This window comes from Cyprinus carpio, chromosome A6, assembly GCF_018340385.1.
Source record: "Cyprinus carpio isolate SPL01 chromosome A6, ASM1834038v1, whole genome shotgun sequence".
Classification (NCBI taxonomy): Eukaryota; Metazoa; Chordata; class Actinopteri; order Cypriniformes; family Cyprinidae; genus Cyprinus; species Cyprinus carpio.
Genome location: NC_056577.1, coordinates 29,892,918 through 29,914,854, shown reverse-complemented (window position 1 = coordinate 29,914,854; position 21,937 = coordinate 29,892,918). Strand labels below are relative to the sequence as shown.

The window sequence follows — 21,937 nt, the reverse complement described above, 5'->3', positions numbered from 1 at the left end:
CTGGAACAGATTTGTTTGGAAGCACATTCTCTGGCGTTTCAAAACTGTCACATTTGCAGCTTGCTCATATTCTTTTGATCTCTGCAGTGGGTCAACTAACAGCCACTGGCTACACCTACATGTCCAGTGAGACAGCTCTTCAATCATTATGTTAAGAGTGCATGCAATGTATGCTGAATCATGGTAATTAGGCCTAAAAAGCATGAACTCTTCCTTAAACTGTGTGCCTGCTGAGAAGTGTGGGTCTTCTAACAGGAAGACTTCTGGATGTGGTTATGTAGATGTGGTCATTGATCTCTTTCTCAATGTCTTTAGTCATGCAGACCTTCTACTGCCTTGTAACAATTTCTAGAGAAACTATGAGCAGCTGGAGACGGGCTCATTAATAGGGCTCATGTGATATACACGTGCTGGTCATATAATTAGAATATCATCGAAAAGTTTATTTATTTCAATAATTCCATTCAAAAAGTGAAAATTGTATATTATATTCATTAATTTACACACAGACTGATATATTTCAAATGTTTATTTCTTTCTTTTATTTTGATGATTATAACTGACAACTAAGGAAAATCCAAAATTCAGTATCTCAGAAAATTAGAATATTGTGAAAAGGTTCAATATTGAACACATCTGGTGCCACACTCTAATCAGCTAATTAACTCAAAACACCTGCAAAGCCTTTAAATGGTCTTTCAGTCTAGTTCTGTAGGCTACACAATCATGGGGAAGACTGCTGACTTGACAGTTGTCCAAAAGACGACCACTGACACCTTGCACAAGGAGGGCAAGACACAAAAGGTAATCGCAAAAGAAGCTGGCTGTTCACAGAGCTCTGTGTCCAAGCACATTAATAGAGAGGCGAAGGGAAGGAAAAGATGTGGTAGAAAAAAAAGTATACAAAAAATAGGGATATCCGCACCCTGGAGAGGATTGTGAAACAAAACCCATTCAAAAATGTGGGGGAGATTCACAAAGAGTGGACTGCAGCTGGAGTCAGTGCTTCAAGAACCACTACACACAGACGTATGCAAGACATGGGTTTCAGCTGTCGCATTCCTTGTGTCAAGCCACTCTTGAACAACAGACAGCGTCAGAAGCATCTCACTTCAAAAAGGACTGGACTGCTGCTGAGTGGTCCAAAGTTATGTGCTCTGATGAAAGTAAATTTTGCATTTCCTTTGGATATCAGGGTCCCAGAGTCTGGAGGACGAGAGGAGAGGCACACAATCCATGTTGCTTGAGGTCCAGTGTAAATTTTTTTTCAGATTTCATTTTCCAACAGGACTTGGCACCTGCACACAGTGCCAAAGCTACCAGTACCTGGTTTAAGGACCATGGTATCCCTGTTCTTAATTGGCCAGCAAACTCACCTGACCTTAACCCCATAGGAAATCTATGGTGTATTGTGAAGAGGAAGATGTGATATGCCAGACCCAAGAATGCAGAAGAGCTGAAGGCCACTATCAGAGCAACCTGGGCTCTCATAACACCTGAGCAGTGCCAGAGACTGATCGACTCCATGCCACGCTGCATTGCTGCAGTAATTCAGACAAAAGGAGCCCCAACTAAGTATTGAGTGCTGTACATGCTTATACTTTTCATGTGCATACTTTTCAGTTGGCCAAGATTTCTAAATATCCTTTCTTTGTATTGGTCTTAAGTTATATTCTAATTTACTGAGATACTGAATTTGGGATTTTCCTTAGTTGTCAGTTATAATCATCAAAATTAAAAGAAATAAACATTTGAAATATATCAGTCTGTGTGTAATGAATGAATATAATATAATATACAAGTTTCACTTTTTGAATGGAATTAGTGAAATCAACTTTTTGATGATATTCTAATTATATGACCAGCACCTGTAGTACCAATATGGCTCAATTATACAGGTACATCCCAAAAATTGAATATCATGGAGAAGTTCTTTATTTTTTGTAATTTAATTCAAAAAAACAAACTTTCTTATATTCTAGATTCATTGCACACAAACTGAAATATTTCAAGAGTTTTTTGTTTTAATTCTGATGGTTATGACTTACAGCTTAGAAAAATTAAAAATTCAGTATCTCAAAAAAATCTGAATATTCCATTTTGAGCTTGATTAGTTTGATTAATTTTGAGTATAAATACTGGGTACCTCCTGGGCTAGTTAAGAACATGCAACCACAATTATGGGAAAGAATACTGACTTGACAGTTGTCCAGAAGACATTCATCAACACCCTCCACAAGGAGGGTCAGTCACAGAAGAGCATCGCTGAAAGGGCTGGCTGTTCACAGAGTGCTGTATCGAAATATATTCCTAAAAAATTGACTGGATGGAAAAAGTGTGGTAGGAAAAGGTGCACAAGCAACAGGGATGACCACAGCCTTGGGAAGATTGTCAGGAAAAGCTGATTCAAGAACTTGGGAGAGCTTCACAAGAAGTGCACTGAAGCCGGAGTCAGCGCATCAAGAGTCATACGCTCAGACGTCTTCAGGAAAAGGCTACAGCTGTCACATTCCTAGAACCAAGCCACTCCTGAACCAGAAAAAACATCAGAAGCGTGTCACCTGGGGTACGGAGAAAAAGAACTGGACTGTTGCTCAGTGGTCCACAGTCCTCTTTTCAGATGGAAGTAAATATTGCATTTCATTTGGAAATCAAGGTCTGGAGTCTGGAGGAAGACTAGAGAGGCACAGAATCCAGAGTTTCTGAAGTCAGTGATGATTTGGGTGCCGTGACATCAGCTAGTGTTGGTTCATTGTGTTTTATCAAGTCCAAAGTCAATGCAGCCATCTACCAGAAGATTTTGGAGCACTTTCTGCTTCCATCTGCTGACAAGCCTTATGGTGATGCTGATTTCATTTTGCAGCAGGACTTTAGCACCTGCCCACTGTGCCAAAACCACTTCCAAGTGGTTTGCTGACCATTATATTACTGTGCTTTATTGGCCAGCCAACTCACCTGACCTGAACCTCACAGAGAATCTATGGGGTATTGTGAAGAGGAAGATAAGTAACATCTGACAAACAATACAGAGGAGCTGAAGGCCGCTATCAAAGCAACCTGGGCTTCAATGACGCCTCAGCAGTGCCACAGACTGATCACCTCCATGCCACGGCGCACTGAAGCAGTAATTCCTGCAAAAGGAGCCCCAACCAAGTATTGAGTGCATAATTAAACCTGCTTTGGAGATCTTAAACATTTCTGTTTTGTGAATCTTTTTTTTTTTTTTGATTGATCTTAAAAAAAATATTTAAATTTTTTGAGATACTGATTTTTTTTTAATTTTCCTAAGCTGTAAGTCGTAATCATCAGAATTAAAACAAAACAAACAAACAAACAAAAACTCTTGAAATATTTCAGTTTGTGTGCGATGAAACTAGAATAGTTAGCGTTGATTTGATTTCCACTCACTCCCTTTAAACTTGCAGATAAAACTGACATGGAATGGCATGTACAGCTCATTCTACATTCACAACTCATTTTTTCAGGTGAAACGGGACAAACAAAAGATATGCGTTGCATCAGACAGAAAACAAAGCTGTACCAGCGATTGAGACTTTTTTGCTCTGTGTAATAATGTGCACTGATGAATCACTGACAGCAAGACCATGAGGGTGTATTGGGAAAGTGAGATTTGACTCATTAGGAGTTTGTCTTTGATAGAGTCTGTCCTGTAAATTCAGTGCCATGAAGTCTCACACGCGCTGGCTTCCAGTCAGATGTAATAAAACTAATCTCAAACTGACTCATGTCGTTTCCGGATGCTCTGCACTGCATGCCCAAATTTTTCACATCCGGTAGAGAGAAACAAAGCAATGATTACATAGCGTGAAGTGGGTGAGATGTAAGTGGAGCATCTGCAAGCTTTATTTGGAAGAACTCAACACACATGCCCTCTGTCATCTCTGAAATTTCTCAGTCTTTTTTGTTCTCCTATAGCATCTGCTGACAACATATATTTGGTCTCAAGCAAATTCGGGCTGTTTGTTTGTTTGTCGACTTTGTGCAGATGTGGTGAGGACTGAAACCTGCTCTCACACCTCTGACAGAAAGTGACGTGAGCGAGGTGACCTGGATGTAGAGCAGAACTTTCCTCCCACAGGGTCTGATCAGATCTCGCCATAGGAAAGTCACACATGAGACCTCATTACCATCTCAGCTGCTTCTCCCAGACATCAACGCAATCAATTGGAGATTTTTGTCCTCTCATGTCTGTTCAAGTGAAATCCCAAAAGTCTTAATATGATCTCAAACATTTCTCATCAAATGACCTGAATGGCTCTCCACATTCTTTTTTTAGCTCTATATATGACCCTGGACCACAAAACCAGTCAACCATTTATACATCATCTCAAAGCTGAATAAATAAGTAATGCATATTGCTAATCAAAAATTAAGTTTTGATATATTTACGATAGGAAATTTAGAAAATATCTGCATGGAGCATGATCTTTAATTAATATCCTAATGATTTTTGGCATAAAAGAAAAATGGATAATTCCAACCCATACGATGGATTTTTGGCTATTGCTACAAATATACCTGTGCTACTTATGACTGCTTTTGTGCTGCAGGGACACATATTTAATTTTGCAACCATTACCGGATACCAACTTCTGACTCATTTGTGTCTGTACTAAGGTTTTATTTTAGGAAACATCTGCTGATGCTTAAATAAAACTCCGTTATAACTCTAAAAGGGCAATGTCTGAGCTGCAACATAAGCATCAAGTAACAGCGAAGAGCGCTAGCATCATCTCACCACAACAAACGGCCCACAGTCATGTAAATCAAACTTTTTGCATTTTTATTAAATACTCTGTTTACAAAGTAAAGCATTTCACACAATCGTCATTACATTCATCTCTAGAGTTCCTGAGTTTGTTAGCATTCATACAGTGCTTTCCTTCACACCAGATGCACAAGAAAAGTGCATGCTCGTGAAGAGACGTTCACGTACATTCACTCATGCAGCCTTGTGAGTTCTTGAACATACCGCGAAGCGTACAGACCCAACCAAGGCACTAGTGTTGATGTGCTGGTCAAAGTTGACTCGTTATTTCTGTGATGCACCTATACATCTGTAGAATAAATACAGTACATGCAATCAGTGAACGAAAGGGTTCGGTCTGACGCCCCGCACACGTAGTGATGTCTACAAATGTTTGAACACACTATGTACAGTATACACAAAATATGAATATAAATATTGCAAATATTTCACGTTACACATATAAATATATTTCAGTTATAAATAGTGCTTAAGAAGCATTGCTTATCAGTTCAGGCCCAGACAAAGTCTCCAGAAGCCGTTGCATTTTCTGAGCTTTAGTTGTAGAGTAAAATCTGCATAATTTGGCAGAATGCATTTGAATATTGTGACAAAAACGTAAAAGAGACGATCTTTTTGTAGCTGAAGGCATTGCCAAATTAGCCAATAGAGTTTATGGACATTAGTGGAGTCCTGCTCATCAAAGCATAAAAAACAAGTCCTGAGTAAATCAGTTTGGCCAGGCTTCTGCTGATCACGTGCGATGCAGCGCTCCAAATCCGTCCACCAGAAACATCCCAAAGCCAGAGTCATTCATCTCCAGTTTCCAGTTGTCTAGTGTGCCTTCAGTCTGTGATTTGGCCATGAGGCGGTTTTCATTTTCCGGAAAGGTCACGACACGCCAACACGTCTGACTGTGAGGCGCTTCTTCGCTCCACACAGGCAGCGAGACGGTGCAGCTGAGCTCCTCACTATTGTGTTTATTGTAAAAGCTGACAGTGAATTGGCCAGATGGACATCGTCCAGTGCAGGAAAAATTGAGCTGGACGTACAGGAAGTAGGTTCCTCCTTCCTTGATGTTCAGCACATTCTGCTTTTCCTCATAGCTGTAGCGAGAGCCAATGGTTTGACCCTTTCCATACGCGAATGTTTCCCACGCCATCACACCTGTTTTGAGTTCACCTGCAGGGCGGAGACAAAGAGACACACTCAGTCCCAAGACTTTAACAGAAGAAGTCAATGTGCAGATGTTTTTCCGGGTTCAATACAAGTTCATAATGTTTTAGACCACAAGGATTTTTTTTTTTTTTTTTTGCATTCTGTAAGTTCAAAATGTGAAATATAACTTACTTTCAGTGGCCCTCAGGTAAACAAAATTCTCCATCTAGAAAAAGGAAGACAAGAGAAGAAACAAACATCAGATACAGGTTTGACGACTCGTGTAAAACAAGAAACCCTGGTCTGAGTCATGCTTTCAAGGAATGGGTTTTTGGCACTGCAGAGCTATTGAGATGCTACATGGTTCAATCTAGATTAAAAATATTCTTTATGTTTCATTGTAGGTTCTTCAGATTGGCGGTTTGGCTGCTTGGTTTATTAAAACACCACAACACAGATGCGTTTTTTTAATTCTTCTTCGAAAAGCCAATGCTTTGTTGAACTCCTATGGCATCAAGCTGTTTCCTTTATGTAAGCTATTTATTGATTTTTTTAAAGTGTATTGTTGTTACTCTCTAAAAAATTCTGAGTTGTTCAAATAACTTTGGATCAAATATGGACTAACCCAGCTGTCATGTTACATTTTTACATTGCATATTTAACCCAAAGTTGGGTTGAAACAACCCAGCAATTATTTAGTTTTTTATTGTTATTATAGAATTCTGAACGCTCTAATTGGAACCTTTATCTAACAGTATTACAAGTTCTCTAAAATCAAAGCTCTTATTGTCAACTGATAAAAAGTAAGTAACGCGTTAATTAGTGATTATCATAATCATATATGTGCAAATTATTTAAATGTATTTTGAATAACGCAACTGTCCAATCATAGTTTGATGATGGCTTTACTATTATGGTATAAATAAGCACATTTGATTTCATTCCATTTACAAACTCACCTTATACGCGTTTCCGGTCTTGGCGAACGGTGCGACCAACGCGTTCGCGGATCCGTCTGAGCGTCGCGTCGTCCGCGCGTCTATCTCGTCCTTGATGTGTTTGGCGAAGTACAGCGCTCCCGATCCCGCGACCATAAACATGAGGAAGAGCGCGATCACGGACACGGTGAGGAAGGTGTCCAGACACCGGCTGCGGGAGCGCGCGGCGGGCGACTGGCTCTCAACATCTGCGGACGCGGACATCTCGAGAAACGGCGTGTAAATAAAGCGCTATACATCCACGGCAGGTGCAGCTCTGCTCGAGGGGAGACATCATCAGCGTTATATAGACGCGAAGGAGGAGGAACTAACGGGTTTCCCTTGTCACCTCCGCCCACAGGAGAGAGAAAGAGAGACTCGGACGCGCAGAGGGAGGTTTAGAGAAAAAACCGACTTCTTTCCGCTTCTTTACGCTCTTGCGCAAACGGAGGTGGAAAGCGGGAGGAGAGTAGGCTAATGTGTGAATTTCTGTGACTGGCTCCGTATTCCGCTCGTTATTTTATGGAATATCGAGCTACATTTATCCCCTCACTTACATGCTGCATGCCATGCTGCCTTCACACAGTTATTAGTTGCATACTTTGTGTAAACGCAAGACATTTGTGTACGAGGTATATTTGTGTGCACACTTACACCGCAAAATAAAGTGCTTGATTCGGATTTTATTTACAAAACGTGGCACAGACTGACTCCGCCAGGGGCCTACTGTATATAGGAGATGCTAAACTCAAACACTGAAATTAGCTGAATAATGTAATTCATTTCTAAGGAAACCGTGTATTGATGTTTAATGTATTTACACTTAAGTATTAGTTTCGAACCTGATTCCAAGAAAAGTCTGACAGCATGTGAGCTATGTGAAAGTGAATTATTTGAATGTTGGAGCCGGTGTTTTCTCATAATCCATGATCGCTCGAAGTGGGTTTTGTCTAATGGCCTTTGAGCAAATCTCTTTTGTTCCAGATCGGCTTCTGGTTTTTGTGTTGCTTGATGCCAAATCCAGATTCAAACTGTTTTCAGTAGTCAAGAAAAATTATACTACCTAATTGGACATATGTGTCATATTGCTGAATGAAATGTTATCAAAAGAACTTCGGCCTTCCAGTCTCACATTTCTGTCTCCAGTCTCACATTAAAATAACTTCTGTTATGCACTGTCCAAAGCATTTCAGTGTCAGTCAAGAGATCGGATAATGCTTCTCCTTATAAAAACCGTTTAATCAAATGGGTTGATGAATAATGATTTGTTTTGTAGACCTTGAATTTCTTCAAGAAAATAATGGGTAAATTTTTAACAGATGTTTGAGTAAAAGCACACACTCCTCCTTAAACTGTGTTTAAAGGCATTCCAAGATGCACATATTTCATTTTGATCATTTCCTGATGTGCATTTCTGTGATTTCAAAGTATTTTCTGCATAGGCCAATGGGATTTTTCTGCATATAAAATATGCATATGAAAGTTGATTCAACATGATTTTGCTTTTTATACTGTTCTAAAAATAGATCCCTGTGTCTGAAAAAGGAAGGGTGTGTTTGTTACCTGCATGTGAATACCTGTGCGCCTGAGGCTCTACAGGAAGTGATGTCACCCGCACAGGTGTATAGGAGCAGCTCTACGCCTACAGTAAGAGTCACTTTCTCAGTTCCCTGTTTACTCCTGTCACTTCCTGTATGACATCACTGACCTGTTCAACAACACCTGTTTTCGTATCTTCATAGCTCTAAGTGTGGGTGTTTGTAGACGAAACAAAAATTACAGAGCTCTCTCTTGTGTGCTTTAGTGAGTTACTGAATCTGTTTCTGTAGTGCATTCATCACATGAGGGCTTCATTCTTCTCGATTTCTGGCAGCTTCCCTTTTGAAAGTGACTCTGCAGCGCTTCCTGAATGTGGACGGGTCTTTAATTTTCCAGACATGTGATCAGATCGTACTTTGGGGAAAAGTAAACAAGACACATTCTGGAAAACCCAGCTCTAAAACTAAAAAAAAAAAAAGACATCCACCCATCCTTCACCAGAAACTATGAGTTGCAGTTGATTTGTTTTACATTTATCAGGATTTTCAAAGTTCAGTCATCAGATCGGGAGTTCATATGGATTTTTTTTTTTAATCTCTCTCTCAGTCATTTAATCTCAGCCTTATCTGTTTTTTTTAGTTACTTTGGCTTAAATGATAACCATCCATGCATTTGATCTCCATTGTCTATTATTCAGCTCTACACAAAGAAAGGTTTTCCAAATAATGGCTGTATGAGCACATGCATGAGCTGTATGAGCCGTGGGAACATATTTTATCTGGGGGCGGGGCTTGATGTCGCAGGGCGGGGCCACGGTGGGGGATCTTAGACAAAATCCTAATATTAAACACTTATATACTGTAGAGGAGCATACCAATGAATGGAGACAGAGTTAAATGAGAACCAATATATATTGCTTTTATGATTTTAGTTCAAGACTTTTTTTCTTTAATATTTCTGTTATTTAGGGGGGTTTTACTAAATATTAACATTGCTAATTGGCCAAATTTTTGGTCAGTGCACGCACTCTGCACTTTGGCAAATTCTCTCTTCAGAACCAACATGCGATGATTCATTCATCATACACTGCAGACTGGAGCTTTTCTTTAGAGTGCTTACACTCATGCTAGACTGAATTCATTGATAGTCTAATGTTCTTTCTTTGCTCGCTGTATAATTTGTACGTTTGAATAATTGCGGGCATGCGGTGGTATAATTAAACTTAAAATGTATTTTTATTAAATGTGATCAGATTAAATACAAATTCAGTCTATTTCAAACTATTTTATGACATAACATGGTACTTTCCTAAAACGGTAAGATGTGTGTAGTTAATAGATTACATTAGGCTACAGTGGTTTGAGTGTGTTTGACCAGAGACTAGAGCGCAATTAAAGAGCTGTGCTCATGTGATGTGAAAATTACGATAAAATCACAATTCTAAAATGTACAATTACCGTATAAAACATCTTGAGTTACACATCATTTACATTCCTGGAACTCTTCCACCAAAGTCATGCTAGTATAAATGAGATAAGATTATACTTTTTTCCCAGATATGAATATTTCTGGGTATAATTTAGCCAGCACAAACACTGACGGTCAGTCAGGGGAAGTCTAAGTTTAACCTAAATATCACACACGCTGCTGCCGGTCACTTACGTCATGCGTGTTTAGGGATTTCGCAGGGCTTCGTCTCAGAATGGGGAAGTTACTGTTTCACAAAAACAGACTACAAAGCAGTCCGGACTTCAAACACGAGCTTTTGTTCCTCTTTTCATCTTGCAATTGCATCGAATATGACATCAGATATATTATTGTGATAATTGCTGATAAATGTAAAATGCTAAATGCAAAAAAGAAAAAAAAAACAGTTGGAGAAGTTATACATCCTGTTAAGTTGCTAATATGTCTGAACATGATGATGCAATGAGATGTTGCACATTTTGGGGAAATCAGTGGGCAAGTAGAAACACTTTAGTGGAGTGTGGGTGGAATACATTCCACACTTAGTGCTGCTATTTTTAGGTCCGTCATATGGCTACATCAGCACTTGTGTGTGAGGCTGTGAGTTTGCCGATAAACAGGACAAACCTTAAATAGGGCCAGATTTATCTCAAATGTGATGTCACAGCAGAGTCATACAACACACTGACCAATCAGAGCATCTGACAATAATTTTGGTCTGACTGAAAGCAGTGAACCTTTCAGGAAATCGCTTCCAGATTTCACAACCACGTATTTATGTTGAAATCTGTTTCAGCACTACTGTAAAAAAAAAAAAAGATGTGGGTGTGTTGAGTTATGCTGCATGTGCTTGTGCATCATAACATTCCTCAGCTCTCCGTCTCCTGTCCTTCCTTTCTGCCTGTGTGTAATGTTGGAGCAGTTTGAGAGCTCGTGTTTATAGGTTGCCGATCTTAAACTGCAAGTAAAGCCCGAGACACACTGCACGATTTTAGCAATCCTATAAGATCATTGCTGGTCACACTGTGCGACATGCATCTAATAAACTTGAGTACGACATGCATGTAGACTGTACGATGATGACACCTATTGACTTGTAGGCTACGATGCACGTTTCTACAGAGGAATAAAACGTCATTAGCATGCGCTAGTGGTAAACAATAAGAGCATAATGAATCACACTTCGACAGTTGTAGTTTTTATGTGTGCTGAAAAAAAAGTGGAAGTGGTGCAAGAGGAAGGAATAAGAGCTTGAGGTAAGCAGTTTTATGTTTTAGCACCATGTCGTGTTAATTTCATGTCGCATTTTTACTGGTTGGTCAGTAAACAAGGATTGCAACTGCAAACACACTGTGTGATGATTATGCTGAATTTCTGACACGGCTAGAAAATTATCGTAAGCTGTCTTTGGTCGCAAGACTGTGACAACGGCTGTCTTTGAACCTCTCTCACTGTACGACAAAGGATCATCGGTTAGGAGCCACGATTGTTTCACGATGCCAATCTTTCATCTGGGACAGCCGAAAATCATGCGGTGTGTCTCGGGCTTAAGAACCCTGGAGCTGAATCTGCCAGTTTGAGTCCTTGAAAGGGACTGTGTGCATTTGTGACACTGTAAGTCACCCGAGTGTGCAAAACAACCACTGGAAAACACAAAAACAACATCACTCTTATGCTAGTATTGATAGCATAACAGGGAAAGTAGTTCAACAATAGTTGTTAAATGTCACATTTTGGAGGGACTCATTTAATTGTCTTGTGAAAATATCCCGCCTGCCAATTGCAGTGACTCACAGCCTTTTTATGAAAGGAGACTCGGTTTGGAGGAAGGTGTAGTGATATTTAGGCCACATAGCAACCTCATAAGTGTTTTACTACAGAGGGAAAACCTGGGGAACTCCAGTTAACATAGACACACTGATAGGAAGAGGAGGAGGGCAGCATGTGTGGGAAACTGCTAACCTGCCCTAAAATATTATGATTCAAGTGCAGGTGTTAATATTACTGATGCCTCTGTTCAACCATGCTTTCTGTGTGTGTGGTATCCAGACTGAGATAGATAGATAGATAGATAGATAGATAGATAGATAGATAGATTTGCACGTCTGTATGACTCCATGCATTGAGCTGCTGCAGCGTACATAGACATGAATATGCATGCATGAGCAGGTGAACTTCATAAAGCGACTGACTTTATCAGAAACAGTAAAGTACAGTCAAGTAAGCACATTCCTGACCATTAAAGAATCAGCCTCTGGTAACTGCAATCTGATCATTACTGTTAAATATGCTCAGATCTTCCCTCACATTTGTAGCTGGGTGTTCTGCATTGTTATTTGTTTTCCAGATGAAGTCGGGTGTGTGCTTATCCAAAAGACTCGGAAAAACGGAAGCTCCACTAGTGTTTTTGGCTCGTTTTCCCTCTTCTGTCACTGGATTGATTTCATAAGAACCTGAGCAGTGAGTCAGACAGCTGGACTTTATGACTCACTCAAACTCAAAGTCTGCAAGATCCATATCTGATCCATGTCTCCATGGCTGTGTTTGGACAGAAACACTAGTTCAGTACTAACTAAATATATCTTTTTTTAGTTTAGCAGACACTTTAAGAAAAAGTGAGTTATAAATGAGTAATAAAACATGATTCATCATGAGGCAACTCTTAGTTTTGACGTGATGTAACACCAGTCTGGAGACAAATCAAATCTTCACTGTGCTGCCTCTGCCAGTTATTTTTTTTTTCTCCAGGATTGTGGTAAGCACTAATGTACTGAGACCATGATATTAAAAGAGCACATTCAGTATACACATTATTGATAATGCATACTGTATACAGACGGACAGATGAACCCAGAATATGAGCAATTTTTTATAGTTATTTATTTATTGATTTATTTTTGTGGAAATAAAAAGTGACTCAACCCAACTCAGTCTTCTATGTTACATGAATAAAAACTATTAATAACATGTAAAGTGCTGTAATTCAAAGTTTCAAAATGCCTATTATTATTATTTTTTTAAGTAGTGAGTAAAATAGTAGGCATTATTCCTAACAGAAGTGTGCTACTCTACATTGATGTCACATGATCTCATGATTGTTACTTTGGAGTGGCATCAATCTTACAAATTATTGGTTGTTTGTCGTTTTTCATGCAGTTTTATCTGAATTCGATTAGTCTGTTCAAATAATGAGTAATAATAATGAATGAAAGAAAAAAAAATGTAATGATGTCAAAGTGGAAAGACATCCTGGGATTTTTAATAATGTCCACGTTGAGTCAGGACCTCAGTTTAAGTCTCAGCTGAAGGACGGTGCTTGTTGAGAAGTATAGTGTCCCCGTCACTACACTGGGGCACTAGGACCCACACAGACCACAGGGTGAGCAGTGCACCCCCTGCTGGCCTCACTAACACCTCTTCCAACAGCAACCTAGTTTTCCCAGGAGTCTCCCATCCAGGAACTGACCGGCTCAACCCTGCTTAGCTTCAGTGGGCCACCAGTCTTGGGCTGCAGGGTGACCTGAACACTTCTTATAATTATGACTTGGTAATTCAAACATCCCAGGAGGACTTGAACACAGCACGATATCATGACATCCCAGGATTCTTTGCATGATGTACAATGAAAATAAATAAATAAATATAATAAAGTTGTAAATAAAAGATTATTGGAAAGCTTTTTACAAGTAAATACTATTTAATTATAATTTTTTCTTTTACTTAAAAATGTAATAATTATTTAATTGTTACGCAATGTTTCTTTGTAATTCGTTGTTCATCTTCGGAGCACACATTAAGATATTTTTGATGCACATCATAGCTACAATCACTGAATGAGTGCCACCTTGTTGTTCTTTTTCGAAATAAGGCATAAATTAATTTTCCAGACCTTTTGCCCTCTCTGTTCATCTCTGCTGGAATGAGCCAAACTCCAGCTTTGCTTTCACAAACACTCAACCTTAAATCCAATGTACTTACAATTACACACACAAAAAATCCTCTTCTTTCTCTTTTCAGCATTTTTCTTCTATTCTAGCAGGTTTTCTGATCTAGCATTCTAATAGTTTTAATAATTTCCAATAAGCCTATGAGTCTATGTTTTATTTTATTTTATTATAATTTGTATACCTTACCCTTATTTTGGGGACAAATTTCAACCCAAAAGTGAAAACCCTTTAAGGGGATTTGTTGTTGTTGTTGTTGTTGTTTTTGTTTTTGGTAAAAACACAGAATGTTTTCCTAGAATTGTGTTTCATTATTTATGTAAAAACAATAGAAAGTAAGTAAGCGAAATGTTTTTATATAGCACCTTTCACAGCCAAGGAGTCACAAAGTACTACAAGTTAAAACAAGTTAAATACCAGCTGTATAAATACCACCAAATATCACAAAAAATTGCTTCCAGACCATATTGTTAATTAAAAGCTAGTCCAAAAAGATATGTCTTTAGGTGATTTTATTCTACAGAACCCATAGTTCTCAATGATAAGGGTAGAGGGTTCCAAAGCCTTGGAGCCATGACATAGAAAGCATGGTCACCCCTTGTCTTAAGGGTCCCCAATAGTTAAAAAGTCTAGGCCAGAAGACCTGAAAGACTGGTCAGGGGAGTGTGCATGTAATAGGTTGGATGCTGGATATAAGCGGGTGCCTGAGCATGCATGGCTCTCTAAGTAATATTCTGTTTTTTTTAAATGCACTCTAAAACCAATGCAAAGCCAATGCAGGGCCTTAAGCACAGGAGTAATGTGTGACCTCCTGCTGGTCGTGGTCAAAAGCCTTGCAGCCACATTCTGTACAACTTGTAATCAATCCATAGAAGATTTGTTCAAACAAGTATACAGAACATTGCAATAGTGTAGAGATAAATGCTTGAATAAGCATCTCCATCTCTCTTTTTTTAAACCATAGATCTAATCTTAGCAATGTTCCTCTACCACCTACAACACTACTCAAAAAAAAAAAACATCCAAAAAAAACAACAACCACTTACTTAACTCACTCCCAGGCACAGAGGATGATAAACCCCCAATAGCCTGCCTAATCTTAGAAGTAATGTTGTCAGGGGCAATAATCATCACCTCAGTTTTATCTTTATTTAGTTGCAGAAAATTGTCTGACAACCCTTTATTAATGGAGGCCAAACAATTCTGCAGAAGGGACAGTTTGTCTAGTCTATCAGGACTAAAAGAAATATATAATTGGATGTCATCGGCATAACAATGATAAGATATTTTAAAACTACTAATAATCTTGCCAAGAGGAAGCATATACAGACTAAACAGCAGAGGGCCAAGCACAGAACCTTGTGGCACACCACAGGACAGAGGAACAGGGTCTGACGAAATCAGACATCAGAAGACTACAGAGAACGGTTCGGACTGCTAAAGGATTATTGATGCTCCCCTGCCCACCCTTCAAGAACTGTATACATCCAGATTGAGGAAAAGGGCAGCCATCTGGCCAGCGCTTTAGAGCCGCAAATACCAGGACAGCCAGGCACAAGAACAGTTTCTTCCCCCAGGCAATCTACCTCATGAACAGTTAAATGTTCCCTACTTATGCAATAAAAATGTGCAATAATCTTATATTTATTTGTTACCACCTCCATCCTAGTGAATCCCTGCATCTCATTCTATTCTATTCTACTCTATTCTATTCTATTCTATTCTATTCTATTCTATTCTATAGCACAATTGTACATATAATTTATTTATTTTAAAATTTTTGTCTATTTATATTTACATATGTGTAAATACATCTTATTTTTATTATCTGTGTGTTGTTGTTGTCTCTGTGTACTGGAAGCTTATGTCACTAAAACAAATTCCTTGTATGCACAAGCATACTTGGCAATAAAGCTCTTTCTGATTCTGACATGTAAGTTCCCATGGACACAGAAAAACTCCTATCAGAAAAATAGGAGGATAACCAATCCAGAGTTAATTCAGAAATGCCCACTAGAGAATGCAGAAGTATATGGATTGTCCTCATTTAGAGAAGTTAATGTGTGTTATGTACAGAATAATTCAAGACAAGCTGTTGAATTCTTAAAAAGAATTATGCACACAAGTTTGTGTGTAGCATGGAAAACTGTGTTCTGTGTGAATGGCCCCTAATGCAGTTAATAAGTTAATAGAGAGAGAGAGAGAGAGAGAGAGAGAATCTGTGCGTCTCTCAATAGTGTTCGGCAGCAATGTCTCTAGTTGTAATGAAACTTAAAGTTCATATTCTGCACGAACAGCGCCGTTGTTGTTACCTCGCTTGTTAGAAGTCATGTAGTTTTTAAGTTGTTAAACTATATACTGTTAAAATCGTCAGAGTGGCGCTAACAACATTAGTGGTTAATGTGTGTGCAAACTTTATGTGATATGTGCTTTCCGTACATAATAAAATGTCATTTTGTGGCAAAAATATGGACATGATCTGTTGTTTTTATCTTTTTGTTTATTATATGTATTTGTTTGGCCAGTGTCGTTGTGGGTTTTGGTTCTTTTGCTGTTTTAGGCTGTAAGGACCTTTGAAATAACTGAAATCATTTGGTGAAGACCTGCCTGGAACTACTTTCACCATGTGTTTCCCTGAAAATAACTCCACACCTCAGAACGTTCGTCAGCCAATCAGATTCAAGCATTCAACGGCTCCGTAGTATTAATATTTAGTAAATTATGCTGTACATGCTATGTTACATTTTATTCCTATGTTGTTAGTTTGCATGACCCACTTTCTTGTAGAAGTTTTTTTTTTTCTCAGTGGGACTTCCTGATAAAATGAATAAAGTAAACTGACATGTATGACATCAAATTCATTTATTAAAAGAAAATGTCCACCATTCCAAATATTTTCTTGCACACATTTTACAAATTAAAGAAACACATTTAGGTTACAAACAAACAAACTAAAACACTTAAACATTGTAGCTTCCTCACATCTTTCAGCACAGGAAGCCAAAGTTTTCATTCTAGAAAGCTGTACAATCAAAACAGTCACTTAACGAAATATTTCAGCTTTTTCCCAACAGTGACCTGTGGGTGTTAACAGCTGCTCAGTACCTTAATTATTATTATTTTTTATTTTTTATTTATTTTTTTGCAGTTTTTCTGTAACATGACAAGATTTAAAACAAAATCTTTAGATATAAAAGCAAAAATCTAACTGTGATATCTGACACCAGGAGCCTGATGTATTTGCGTATGCACATTTTCATGCCCATTTTGTGTGGACACAATCTTCCACGCACATATCGGGATTTATAAAAAATAAACTAGGTGTAAATATGTGTACACCATACGGACACTCTAGAGTCTAGACCATGCGTACACACTCTTTTATTGGAGTGAGCGAAAACAAAATGCTTTTAATGTCTGTTTTACATTTGACACAAATTTAGATGAAATATGACACTCTGAATAATGAAGTTAAGCACTGAAATTTCATGAAATTATTATCCAGTCATTACAACGTTTGCATATGAATTTCAACAGAAATATTTGCAGTGGATGTGCTGCTTTCAAACGATTTTAATTTTTTATTCAAAGCGAGGATCGCTTAGCATATGACAATTCTGCTTTAAATTGTGTTCTAAATAGCAAAACTCATGTTCTGAGAAAACACTTCTGCGTGAATAATGATCACTGATGAGAACTTGACTCATCTGATGGCTTTGGAACATAGACGGTAAAGAAAGACAGAAGGATGCGGTCGTTGATCAAACAGTCCACTGCTGGTTTGAACAAGTCTGATGACAGTTACAGCAGAACCTCTGGGGTGTCGCACACAGACAGCAGTCTAATGATAACCCCTTTCATGCTCTTCCCAGTGTTCTGACAAACGCCATATTTAAAAGATAGAATTTGAAGGAAACTCTAAGATATGCACGTTATATTTTCAAAATGTTTTGTTAATGACACGGTGAGTCAGGCAGTTATTTATTCTTCAGATAATAAGGCCTATGCAGATGACGTTATGCATATTAAAACTAGGCGTTGTACGCTCCATATATGCCTATTTCAGGGAGGAGACGGGGTGGAGATGCATGTACGCACAATCTCCCGCTGACTGGGTATTACAAAGGGAATTTTTTGTAGGTTCTGGCGTATGCATGGTTTTATAAATCTGAAAACTTTTGTACGTAAGCAAAATCTAGCTTTTGTGCATACCCACACATTTAGGATGAAATCTACGTAACGTTTTATACATGAGGCCCCAGATATTTATGAAATGGTACCAGTGAGAAGGTCAAAGAGGAGACTGTAGCATCACTGAGAGACTCTTCATGATTATAGACGCTGACAGAAGGAATCTAAAATCACACAAAGAGATTGTCACTGAGAAATAAGGTGAGGCCATGACATTCACTGACAAACATTCATGCACTTACAATACATCTGACGTGTCATAATATCACTTTTATTTTGAGTTTTTGGATCTCACCAGACTTACCTGTTTGCTGGGTTGTTTACAATGTGTGTGTGTATGTGTGTGTGTGTATGTTTTTGTGACATATCAGGACACAACTTTGTATAATGACATGGGTATGACACAGGTATTACAAGGAGAGGGTCCCCATTTTTTAAAACACTTATAAACCATAAAGATGAGTTTTTTTGAGAAAGTAAAAATGCACAAAGTTTCCTGTAAGGGGTAGGGTTAGGTGTAGGGTTGGTGTAGGGCGATAGCACACACAGTTTGTACAGAATAAAAACCATTACGCCTATGGGGTGTCCCCACAATTCACAAAAACAAACTTGACACCATGATGACACCAAATGACACCAAAAGGGAAACAACACAGTCGAATGGTGTCATAAAATTAAACAAACAAACACTAAAGGTTTTCTAAAAAAATTAAAAAAAAAAAAAAAAAATAGAATGCAACAATAAAAAATAGAACGCAACTACAGGCTGCCAATCTCGAAAGATGATAATCAGTAAATCAGTAAATAAAAACGAGATGTTTGGCTTCAGCAGTGTCAAATCTGTCTGAATAAGTGCAAGAACAGAAGAGCTTCTCATGCACCTCAGGTCATGACGAGAAAAAGAGTTGCTGGATCTCACCAGGCTTTTCTGTTTCCTGGACGGTTTCCTTTTCGATGCCAGACGAGGTCATTTCTTAAAAATAAATAAATAAATAAAAATAATTCTTACACATTTTGCACATGCTGTACATCCAATGATCACTTTTTTCTAAATATCACTTTCAGTTCAAACTGAGAAGCAGACTCACCAGGCTTTTCTGTTTCCTGGACGGTTTCCTTTTTAGTTTCAGATGAGGTAATTTCTTGGAAAAAAATAATAATAATAAAAAAATAAAAATAATACTTACACATTTTGCACATGCTGTACATCCAATGATCACTTTTTTCTATATATTACTTTCAGTTCAAACTGAGAAGTAGACTCACCAGGCTTTTCCTGGGATGTTTCTCTTTTGGTGTCAGATGTCGTCATCTCTGAGAAAACACAATCATAGAGCAATGACTGTTCAATAAACTAGAGGAACCAATTCCGTAATTGTAAACACAAAATGTGATTGTCTGAAGATATTTTCTGAAGCAGACAGTAACTGTCAAGCTCCAAAAAGGACAAAAAAAAAAAAAACCAAAAAGTGCTGTATAATATCCCACATTAATCATTTGAAGTCTTAAGATGTATGATACAGTGTGAGGAGTGAACACTTATCAATCATTAATTAAAGAAAAGAACTTGTGTATATTCATGCTTGGTGTATTCTTGGATATCATTGGTTACAAAACAAAGAAAAAGGTGATGTTTGGCTTCAGCAGTGACAAACCTGTCTGAATATGATATTGATTTACATTTAGATCAATTATGTTTTCAGTGTATGGAAAACAGCTGTCAAAGTTTTAAAAAACATAGTTTATGCGCCACAAAACAAGCAACATCAGGTCCAACTGATCTGAAATGATGGGAAGGTGAAATTCAATAAAACATATCTGTAATACAAATGCTTTCTTTCTGAACCTTACAGAACTAAAACACAAACAAGCAGCCGGCTTTCATTTCTGTTTCACTTAAACACACAAACAGCGGTCTGTGTTGTAAAGCTTGTGTAAAAATAACTCTGTTCACACTTAGACTGACGCCGCAATTTATACACAGTATGCTGCTTTAAAGAGACAGTACACTACAAAAATACAATTCTGTCATCATTTGCTCAACCTCATGACTTTATGTGACTTTTGTTTAAATTCATTTTTTCAGTGGAGCACAAAAGATGATATTTTGAAGAGCGTTGGTAAACATATTACTTTGAATCCCACTGACTTTCGTAGCATGAACAAAAAAATAATTCTCAAAATACCTTCTTTTGTGTTTATCTGAAGAAAGAAATAATTTCTAGAAACAGTAGTGCAGTGTATAATCATTTAAACAACCAATTAATCTATTTTCATTTTATTTTTGAGAAGATTGCAATATTTTCTGCTGTTCAGTATTGCCAAGTTACTAAGTAATTCATTACTAATTTTTAGGTTAAAAGAGTGTTTTACCTCTGGTCACGTGTAGCTGAACTTCAGTGAATATGAAGGACCCAGAGCTCTCCTCTGCACACCAGTATTTCCCAGCATCCTCTTCTCTCAGATCGCTGATCTTCACAGTAAAGACTCCAGCAGAGGTTTCTTCAGTCAGAGAGAATCTGCCGTTTATTCTCTTATTTGATGAAACACGAGCTCCGTCTCTGATGCAGATATTGGGCTGATCTCCTCTGCAGAAAAGCTTCTGTGTTTGATTCCTGATGTGTTTACAGCTGATGGACGCTGATCCTCCGACAGACGCTTCATGAATGACCGCTGAAGAGCACAACATTAAATATGATGAGTTTGATAACAGAATGAGCAGAAACACTGAGATACTTCTCAAATAAACATCCTCACCGTCCTTCATGATGATCATGAGCTCAAGGGGAAGGTTAAACACGTCTCTCACTGCACACCAGTATTTCCCAGCATTCTCTGCTCTCAGCTCAGTCATGTTCACAGTGAAGAGATTGAGTTCAGTGTCGTCCTTTACTGAAATCTTTGGGTTTTTATCATGATCTTCATCTGACCGAATGATATTTTGAGCATCTTCAACACTTCCCCTTGCACAGATACTTTACACTTTCCAAACTGCGCAGACATGTTTCTTCTGTGTGTTTTTCATCATAAGAGCATTTGATCTCGACTGAATCTCCTTCACGTCCGATCGCTGGAGGCACTGATAGTCAGAGAGAATAGAGATGTATTTATACACTGATTATACATCTGTTATTGAACTGCATGGTTTGTGGTGTCTGTACATACTGGTTAAAGTCAGCTGATGTTTATTGGTGAGAGAAACAGAAGTCAGATGCTCGTGTCTGGTTTCTGCTCCACACCAGTAAACTCCAGCATCTCTCAGGCTCACATTACTGATGCTCGCTGTATAAACTCCTGCTGTACTGTCAGAAAACTCAAAGCGCTGCTTCTCTGATGAACTGATGCTCTGACAGATCTTCTTCTTCGTTCTCTTTACAGATGTGTTTGATGAGCTGCTGTTTCTCAGGGTAATTACAGCTGAGTTTCACACTTTCACCAATAACAGCAACTGATTCACTTGATTCACGAAAATGATCACCTACTGTATACACAAAAATAATTAAATAATCAGAAATTCAAATCTTATTTTCTCATTTTAACTGCAAAAAATCCACAAAAAACATCCACAAAAAAGAACTTCACCACCACTAATCATCATCATTATCCAACATAAAAAACAAACAACAACCAACGATATTCACTCCACATCTGTACGTTCCTCCATCAGCTGCAGTTAAATCACTGATAAAAATCTTCAAAACTCCTGCACTGGTATCATCAAACACGTGAACTTTACCAAGACGGATCCACTGATTCTGTTCTACAGAGATCTCCTGTGATGAATCTTTCTGGATAAATTTCTTGTTTCCTTTGAATTCTTCTGGAAATTCACACGTGATGAAGACTGATTTACTGATGTAGGCCTCAACCTGGACAGAAGTTATCTGAACTGC

General features: G+C 38.2%; 3 protein-coding genes across 4 annotated transcripts in view; 1 reads left to right on the top strand and 2 right to left on the bottom strand.

Annotated features, from left to right (window-relative positions):
- Positions 1–21,937, top strand: part of LOC109055153 (matrix metalloproteinase-24) — a 165,362-nt gene that overhangs the window by 13,128 nt on the left and 130,297 nt on the right. The window lies entirely within an intron of this gene.
- On the bottom strand, positions 4,784–7,372 carry LOC109088351. The gene is made up of 3 exons (XM_042758930.1): positions 6,886–7,372; positions 6,119–6,152; positions 4,784–5,950 (listed from the first exon to the last, which is right to left on the bottom strand). Exons 1-3 carry the CDS (start codon positions 7,126–7,128, stop codon positions 5,523–5,525), a joined length of 705 nt encoding a protein of 234 aa, XP_042614864.1. The 5' UTR covers positions 7,129–7,372; the 3' UTR covers positions 4,784–5,522.
- LOC109102564 (CMRF35-like molecule 6) lies at positions 16,711–20,990 on the bottom strand. 2 transcript variants are annotated; one of them, XM_042758932.1, is made up of 6 exons: positions 20,802–20,990; positions 20,418–20,717; positions 19,311–19,358; positions 19,133–19,186; positions 18,964–19,017; positions 16,711–18,208 (listed from the first exon to the last, which is right to left on the bottom strand). In XM_042758932.1, exons 1-6 carry the CDS (start codon positions 20,896–20,898, stop codon positions 18,186–18,188), a joined length of 576 nt encoding a protein of 191 aa, XP_042614866.1. In that variant the 5' UTR covers positions 20,899–20,990; the 3' UTR covers positions 16,711–18,185. The 2 variants fall into 2 exon arrangements, with proteins under 2 accessions (XP_042614866.1, XP_042614867.1); XM_042758933.1 differs by lacking the exon at positions 19,133–19,186.

Bases quoted from the DNA above. Each gene is read 5' to 3' on its own strand.
- LOC109088351 (XM_042758930.1), bottom strand. From the start codon at position 7,128: ATGTCCGCGTCCGCAGATGTTGAGAGCCAGTCGCCCGCCGCGCGCTCC. The intron at 6,153-6,885 runs GTGAGTTTGTAA...TCCTTTTTCTAG, and splicing joins AGACCGGAAACGCGTATAAG to ATGGAGAATTTTGTTTACCT. The intron at 5,951-6,118 runs GTAAGTTATATT...TCCGCCCTGCAG, and splicing joins TTACCTGAGGGCCACTGAAA to GTGAACTCAAAACAGGTGTG.
- LOC109102564 (XM_042758932.1), bottom strand. From the start codon at position 20,898: ATGACTGAGCTGAGAGCAGAGAATGCTGGGAAATACTGGTGTGCAGTG. The intron at 19,359-20,417 runs GTAAAACACTCT...GTGTTTTCTCAG, and splicing joins TCAGCTACACGTGACCAGAG to AGATGACGACATCTGACACC. The intron at 19,187-19,310 runs GTGAGTCTACTT...TTTTTTTCCAAG, and splicing joins AACATCCCAGGAAAAGCCTG to AAATTACCTCATCTGAAACT.